Here is an 8856-nt window from a genome sequence, read left to right as displayed (position 1 = left end):
TTTATTATTGCTTTTTAGTCTCCTGGGGGTAATAAACAAGGGAATGGAATGAACTTTATTCCATTATTTTTTTTAAAAAAAAATCAATAATAAAGCAAAAATGATGAATTATTAGTTCAAATTTAAGGATTTCAGCTCTATAAAGCATATTATAGCCAAAATTAACAGATGCTAGAATGTGAGAAACTCTTTCTCAAGTTAACAGGTAACAAGAAATTCAAATCTGGAGTAAAGATTAAAATCTAGGACAATGAACATCTAAAAAGCAACCTAACCTTAGCCGGTTTGGTTCAGTGGATACAGTGTCAGCCTGTGGACCCGAAGGGTCCCGGGTTCAATTTCGGTCAAGGGTACATACCTCGGTTGCTAGGCTCCTCCCTGGCCCCAGCCCTGGTTAGGGCTCCTGCAGGAGGTAGCCAATCAATGTGTTTCTTTCACATCTATATTTCTGCCTTTCCCTCTCTTCCACTCTCTCTCTAAAAATCAATGGAAAAATACCCACAGGTGAGAATTTAAAAATATAATAATAAAATAAAAAGCAACTTATAGAAACATTGATGAAAAATGTGAACAGGCAATTGACAAAAAACAGAATCCCAATATTCTAAGAAGAATTCTAGATAATGATCAAGTCCACTTGTAATTAAGGGGAGAAAAACATATAAAGAATGAGATATTATTTTACAATTATTTTCCTGGCCAAAAAAATTTTAAGAAAATGTTCACAAGGATTTTAGGAGATGGGAACCTCCTCACCCCCATGTACAATTAGTAGGAATTTATACTGGTGCATACATTATGGAAAGTGGTCTAAGAAAACTTCATTAAGTTAAATGTTTGCATACTCTCAGACCCAAAAATTTTGTTTCTAAGATTATACTATAGAAAAATTTTCACACTGAGTTATTTGCAGTGGAGACAAGTTGTAGGCAATCTGTTATCCATCACTAGGAAAACACATAGGTAAATTATGATGGATGGACATCATACGGCATGTTACTCCATGTGTGGTCCAAGAACCAGCACAAGTCCTGGGACTCTGTTTCCACTCTATGATGAAATAACTACAGAAAAATGAGGTTGAACATTTAAAACTATTATAGGATTTTAACAATGCTGAGACTTTTTTTGTAGCTTTTTACAAAATATTGGTCCAAAACAGAAAGTGTTAAAAAGAAAATGATCCTTTACCATAAAAACTTTGATAAACACATACATAAAGACTCCATGTGTCCGTGAATCCTTGATTGCAGAAAATAGTCACTAAGAAGGGGAAAAAGATAAAATCAGAATACAGAAATAAGTTGGAACTCGACAGGTGTATCAAGATTTCAGATGCAATGATTAGTATTTAGGCACATTGAAAAGGTGGTGACGGTTGCACAACAATGTGAATGTATTTAGTGCCATTGACTGGCACACTTAAAAATGGTTAAAATGTTAAATTTTATGTGCTATATATTTTGCCACATGAAATATTTATTTTTTAATAAATCTTTATTGTTCAAAAAATAGTGAGGGCATAAAAGAAAACATAATTAAATAAAAGTATGTTTTGTATGTTCTAGAATTGATATATTTATGAAATGCCAATTAATTTTCACCCTGGGAATACAACTAACTGGTCCATGGCAATTTTTCCCAGCTGTAGATGAAATTATCTCAGTCAGGTGTCAAAGTCCAGCTTTTAAAATATAAGTCAATTATGTCATAGAAAATATTCTCTAACCCCACATGTTTCTAGCATCTGTTAATAATGAAACCAAATTATTATACCATTTCCAATTATAGAATTAGTTCAAGGATCACAGTGATCTTAGCTTTCTCTGTGTTTCTTTCTATGTATCTTTTTCAGGTGATACCTAGTCTTTGTTAGTCATGGAACAAAACAATGGCACTCAGGTGACTGAATTCATTCTTCTGGGATTTGCTGGCCAGCACACGTCTTGGCATATCCTCTTCATGGTATTTCTTGTGATTTATGTGACCACCCTCGTGGGTAATACTGGGATGATCCTACTCATCAAGATTGATTCCTGCCTTCACACCCCCATGTACTTTTTCCTCCAACACTTGGCCTTTGTTGATCTCTGCTACACCTCTGCTATCACTCCCAGGATGTTGCAAAACTTTTTAGAAACGGAAAAATCCATCTCATTCATAGGCTGTATGGTGCAATTACTAGTCTATGGTACTTTTGCAACAAGTGACTGCTATATCCTTGCTGCGATGGCAGTGGACCGTTATGTGGCCATCTGTAACCCACTCCACTATCCAGTAGTCATGACCCAGAGAGTCTGCATTCAACTCTTAGTTGGCTCATACCTCATGGGTTTCCTAAATGCCTCCGTAAATACAAGTCTGACTTTCTCACTGAACTTTTGCAAATCCAATAAAATTAACCACTTTTTCTGTGATGAGCCCCCAATCCTTGCTCTCTCATGCTCCAACATTGATTTAAGCATCATGTTCCTGACCGTCTTTGTGGGGTTTAACCTGATGTTCACCGTGTCGGTCGTCACCTTTTCATACATATATATCCTGGCTGCCATCCTGAAGATATCCTCTGCTGCAGGGAGAAGAAAAGCCTTCTCCACGTGTGCCTCCCACCTGACAGCAGTCACCATTTTCTATGGGACCCTCTCTTACATGTATCTGCACCACGGGTCCCCGGAGTCTCGAGAACAAGAAAAAATGGCCTCTGTGTTTTACGGCATTGTGATCCCCATGTTAAACCCGTTCATCTACAGCCTGAGAAACCAAGATGTGAAGGAAGCTCTGAAAGGGATTGGGAAGAAGTGCCTCTAGTTTGATCCTTGATTTCTAATTCTCTGTGCTTGTAAACAACAAGACCAGTAGTGATAATTTTCAAGAAATCAAAACAAGGAAGTCAAGCAACATGAAAAAGTTGCTCATTTTTACTAAGACTGAGCTGCAAATTAAAGACACGATGAGATAACCACTTTCTATCCACGTGTCTGGCAAAAACTGCGAAAGAATGGTAATGCTTATTAAATGCTGTGATGTAAGGAAAATTATGCTCTCACATACTGTTAATAGAAAATTGAGGTGCTACTTCACATTAGAAGGAATCTGGCAATATCTTTTTTTTTAAATAATCTTCAACTCAGAATTCCAGCCTTGCAAATTGATCTGTACAATGAAATTCTAGTCCATAAGGACATATATTTAAGATGCTTATTATAGTACTAGAGGCCCAGTGCACAAATTTGTGCACAGGTGGGATCTGAACGACCCACCATGATCAGAGCCAATCAGGCCGGGCCAACCAGGGGAAGAGGCTGCGGGCAGTTGGCCGGTGGGCCAACTCCTGGTCGAATTCCTGGTCAAACTATTGGTCAAGGGGACAATTTGCATATTAGCCTTTTATTATACAGGATTATTTAGTAAGGCAAGACCAAAAAAAAAGTGAATAGTCCTCAATAAGGAAATAAATCTGTATTGGTGCCAGTCTACAGTCTGTATCTATTGCTGCATAACAAATTTCCAAAAATGTAGGGGCTTTAAAACTCACAATCATTACCTTACAGTTTTACGGGGCAGGAATCTAGACACTGATGAACTGCATCCTCTGAGATGCTGCAATCAAGGTGTCAATCGGAATGGGAACTCATCTGGAGGCCCAACTGGGATGGACCTGCTTCCAGGCTCCCTCATGTTATTGGCAGAATCCATCTCCTTGCAGTGGTAGGACTGAGAGCCCTGCCCCTCTGCTGGCTCTCAGCAGGGGCTGCTCCCAGCTCTTAGAGGCAATCCACAATGCTTTGCCACATGGCCTTCTTCATCACCCCTTGCGTAACATGGCAGCTTACTTCTCCAAAGTTAGAAAACCATAGACAGCTAATCAGTACATATACCATGTGTACAATGCCCTTTATATGCCCAAATCTTACCAGAACTTCAAACGTCACTCTCTCCCTGAAGTTTTTCCATCTCAACACTTGTTTCCCATTAATGTCTTACCCCTGGAAATAATTTCCTCTTCCACTGAAGACCCACAGCACTTCATTTGCATTAATAAACATTCTTTTTATCACTTCCTAACTAAATTATTTATTTACATAAAAGACCTTCAGTATTATCTATAAAGCTCTTGAGATACATTGTTTTCTATGACCTTTTAACATCTGGTGTAGAGTCTTAGACACAGTAGGTATTCTATTAATATTGAATGGATGAATACATGATGACAAAAAAAAAAAACCAACAACAATATAGGCAGTTTCCCAACTCCGAGTTATATGAGTAGGTAGCCTACATGACCGGTCTCTAAATACCAATTGTTAAACAGCAGCATTTGAATGACCAGGGAAAGGTTTTTTTTAAGTGCCAATAACTATATCTCAGCCCTGGAGATATTGATTCTGTGATATTAGATGGAGTCTAATAGCTATAAGTATCTGTATACGCAGAATGTTGCTTTAATTGCATGTGCCATTAAGAGCACAGGATTTAGAAGCTTTTAGAATGTGATTTATGTCCCAACCCTGCCACTCACCAGCAGTGTCCCTTTGTAAATGACTAAGCTTTCAAACCTTGTTTCTCATAATAATACGTAGCTCATGAGATTTTAAATTTTGATTTTTAGTAATAGATAAAATAACAAATAGAAATCATAGCACCTGCACTAATAAACCCTCAATAAGTGTTAATAGTGATGGGAATTCACAAGGATTATTTCAACAGGGATGTGACAAACACTATAAGAATGCCTTCACCACCCAAGCATGCACCACACACACACAAGGAGTCAGTAAGAAATCTCCTAATGTTTGCAACATGAAAACTTCCTCCTCTGGAAAGCTCCTCTCTCCTTCAGCAGAAAATTACCTAATAAAGATTGTTTTCTTTGGTCCTGTCTCAGTGCATAGGGCCACAGATGCTCAAGGGAACAAGTACCAATCCCACAGGCCACAGCTCTATACTCTCTTTGTGGAGAAATCATTGGGTGAGCAATCAGTCCACTAGCCTGGGAAGGAAATCTAAAGACAAAGCTCTTGTATGTAAAGCAAACTGCATTTTTCCTATTCAGCTGAGCATTGTTCCAGCATATGAGGACCACAGTGAAGTCCATAGGAGTACAGCCAATGTGCCAGCATAATTAACTCCAGGGTTGGGTAGAGTGGTCTTATCTCCAACAAAATAGACATGTAAATGGAGAAAGGGGATTATTGATGGTATGGAGAAGTTGTTAGAAAATGGCCCTGGCTAAATTGACAAACGACAAGTGCTGGTGAGGATGCGGAGATAAGGGAACCCTCGTGCACTGCTGGTGGGAATGCAGACTGGTGCAGCCACTGTGGAAAACAGTATGGAGTTTCCTCAAAAAATTAAAGATGGAACTCCCATTTGACCCAGTAATCCCACTTCTAGGAATATATCCCAAGAAACTAGAAACACCAATCAGAAATTATATAAGCACCTCTATGTTCATAGCAGCACAATTTACAATAGCTAAGATTTGGGAACAGCCTAAGTGCCCATCAGCTGATGAGTGGATTAGAAAACTGTGGTACTTCTACACAATGGAATACTATGCTGCGGTAAAAAAGAAAGAACTCTTACCATTCACAAAAACATGGATGGACATGGAGATCATTATGCTAAGCATAATAAGTATAATGAACTCACTCATTTGTGGAATATAATAAACAACATAAACTGATTAACAAAAATAGATCCATAGTTAGAGAAGCATCGAACAGACTGTCAAACTTCAGAGTAAAGACAGGGGAGGGGAGTGGGTAAGAGATCAACCAAAGGACTTGTATGAGTGCATATAAGCATAACCAATGGACACAGACAGTAGGGGGGTGAGGGCATGTGCAGGGTGGTGGGAGTGGCCAGGGAGAGGTCAATGGGGAAAAGGAGACATATGTAATACTATATATAATACTTTAAACAATAAAGAATTTAAAAAAGAAAAGAAAACGACCCTGGCGATGAGGGCTGACACATCAACCATAATGTTCTCAACTGAACATGAAAAACCTTTATAGAATATAAGCAATAATCAGACAAGGCCACTCCGTGACGGAGATGGAACAAGACAAAGAAAAGGCCACTCTGTGAGTATGTCTGGAACACAAGAAGGACAAAGACTCTTAACAACCAAAAGCATTAGCTAAAATTAGTGATTACTCTTTTCTTTCTTTTAAATTTCATTAATTTTCTTTTTTATTTATTTTTATTTTTTATTTTCTTAATCTTTATTGTTGAAAGTATTACGTATGTCCCCTTTTTCCTCCATTGACCTCTCCCAGCCCACTTCCACCCCCTACCCCAGGCCTTCACCAACCTTTTGTCTGTGTCCATGGTTATGCATATGTGCATATGCTAAGCAAAATAAGCCAATCAGAGAAAGATAAGTATCACATGATTTCACTCATATGTGGAATATAATGAACATAAACTGATGAACAAAAATAGATCCAGAGACAGAGAAGCATTGAACAGACTGTCAAACATCAGAAGGGAGGTAGTGGAGGGTGGGTGGATGGGTGGGAAGAGATCAACTAGTTACTCCTTCTTTATCCACTTTTATTATCCTCCCCTCTTAGGTACAGATTACCATAATATCCAGTTACTGAATTCCTGATAATGCTCAAAACAGAACTCCCCTTCACTTCCTAAATCCTTCTTAGAATCGACCCACATAAGTCTTCTCGAGTCCCTCTTGTCCAGCCCTCTGGTCCCTCTGGGGCGTGCTCTCCCTTGCTGCCTAACTTTGTCTCTGTGCTCCTAGTGCTCATTGCCTATTGAGCATTGACAGTGTGATCTGTGCCAAGTGCATCTGTTACCTCTCAGAAATCTTGTTTCTTTTTTTTTTTTTTTAATCCTCAATGGAGGATATTTTTCCATTGATTTTTAGAGAGACAGAGAGAAATATTGATGTGAGAGAAACACATCGATTGGTTGCCTCCTGCACAAGCCCCGACCAGGGCCCAGGCCGGGGAGGAGCTGCAACCAAGCTATACACCCTTGACTAGAATCAAACCCAGGACCCTTAGGTCTGCAGGCCAACGCTCTATCCACTGAGCCAAACCAGGTAGGGCCACCTTACATGCTTTTATTATTCACTTTTATGTATCCATTATTATTTCAATACAGCTGTTTTTAAAATTTTTAAAGGAGATTCTTTATGTCCCTTAGTCCTGCTCCTCACTGTTCTTAAGTTTGTCATATGTCCTTCCCAATGGTGTTTCCTTCACATAAACACACACACACACACACAATTTTTTAAATTAAAAATCAGTTTACATCCCACATGTTTTCCCTGAAAAATTCTCTTAGCATTTCAGTATGTTCTTAACATTTTCCCTAATACTATAAGTCATCTCATTATTTTAGGTGTTTTCATGGAAATACAAACTATATATTAACTCTGACTTATTTTAACATTACCCAATCCATATCCAAAATTTTTGCTATAAAAACAAAATGTTGCATAGAATTTTCTGTGGTTAAGATAAATATTTTCCAATTTCATTTTATCAAAGGTTCAACTGAGGTTGAGGGAAATTACTTTTCTTGCCCAAGATCACATACCTGTTAAATAGTAGTTCCAAGATTCAAATTTACATCTAACTTCAAAACCTATTATTTTCCATTGCAGGTAGTATAAAATAAATCTTCAAAGTGACTTGGATATGATGTAATTTGGACAGCTTAAAAACACTTGCAATACTTACACAATTAAATCTCTTTCAGAACCTCCTCTTATTGCCTAGATGGGTGAACCAGGATTGAATTTACTCTCCTGCCTAAAACAAGAAAAAAATGAATAAAATATATGAAACACTAGTTTGCAAAACACTATATATCAGACAGTAAAGAACATGATTCCTGAGAGGCAAGAAATAAAACTCATAAATGTCAGATTTGTTCACCAATGGGCCTTCTAGAAGTATATTACCTATCGGTGTGCCTTGTGATTCTCTAAGATAGAAGGAGTGTAAAGCATTTCCCAAATATGTTGGACCACCAGACACTTTTTAATCTATATACTTATTGCTCTATTGTCTTAATTCTAAAATGTACATTTCTATCATATCTTAATATTTCTGATGTTGGGCTTATTTTTAACTCCACATGTACATTTAATAAGGCAGTTAAGTTACTAGTATAAAATTCATGGTGAATCTTTCAACTGATATATACATATGTATAATACAATATAATAAATACATTTTTAACCACTTGCAACCCATTTTTCCTATAGTTCAGTTTGAAAAATACCTGTGGTTGTTTTTTTTAAAGTTGGCTAAATGCTTTCATAAAAGTAACTAGAGGAGTAGACTATTGAAGTACTTTCTAGAAAACATCATTTAAAGGATATCTTCAGCTCTAAATAGAACACCACACTTGTATATTAAAAAATCAATGTTATATTCAATTATTAATAAAAGTGCCTTAATGATTCCTAATAGGAAGCATGTTATTTGCCATGGTTTAGTTATGGTGGATGTTCAATGTCTTTGCTTCTTTAAAAAGTATCTGATGATTCAGGCTGGCTATTTCACACAATCTACCTATTTTAGTGAATTTTTAGTCTTAGGAAACACTTATTACTGTCATTATTTACGAACTTTAATATGAGTCACCTTTCTCCCTTACCTAAGGGAAGTGAATATTGTAAACACTTTCTGGAATCCCAGCTCATATTTACCCAAAGAGTGGAAGTGAATACCAGATGTGGTCTACTTCAGTTCCAAAAACCATTGGTCATTCCTCCCCATCACCTCTCCCTGACCCTAGCAGGATACCACAGAGGGCTTACAATAGCTACTAGTAAAATGTTATTGTCTGTGTTAGTCTGTTCGGGTTGCTGTGACA

The 8856-nt window shown here is 37.5% G+C and overlaps 1 protein-coding gene across 1 annotated transcript; it reads left to right on the top strand.

Moving 5' to 3' along the window:
- Positions 1-1878: 1878 nt before the first annotated feature.
- On the top strand, positions 1879-2808 carry LOC103302326 (olfactory receptor 5AK2-like). The gene has a single exon (XM_008159388.3). It carries the CDS (start codon positions 1879-1881, stop codon positions 2806-2808), a length of 930 nt encoding a protein of 309 aa, XP_008157610.2.
- The last annotated feature ends 6048 nt before the right edge of the window (positions 2809-8856 follow it).

The sequence above is a fragment of the Eptesicus fuscus genome, chromosome 13 (assembly GCF_027574615.1).
Source record: "Eptesicus fuscus isolate TK198812 chromosome 13, DD_ASM_mEF_20220401, whole genome shotgun sequence".
NCBI lineage: Eukaryota > Metazoa > Chordata > Mammalia > Chiroptera > Vespertilionidae > Eptesicus > Eptesicus fuscus.
The sequence above is the reverse complement of the archived record's forward strand: the minus strand, read 5'-3'. Positions and strand labels throughout refer to the sequence as shown.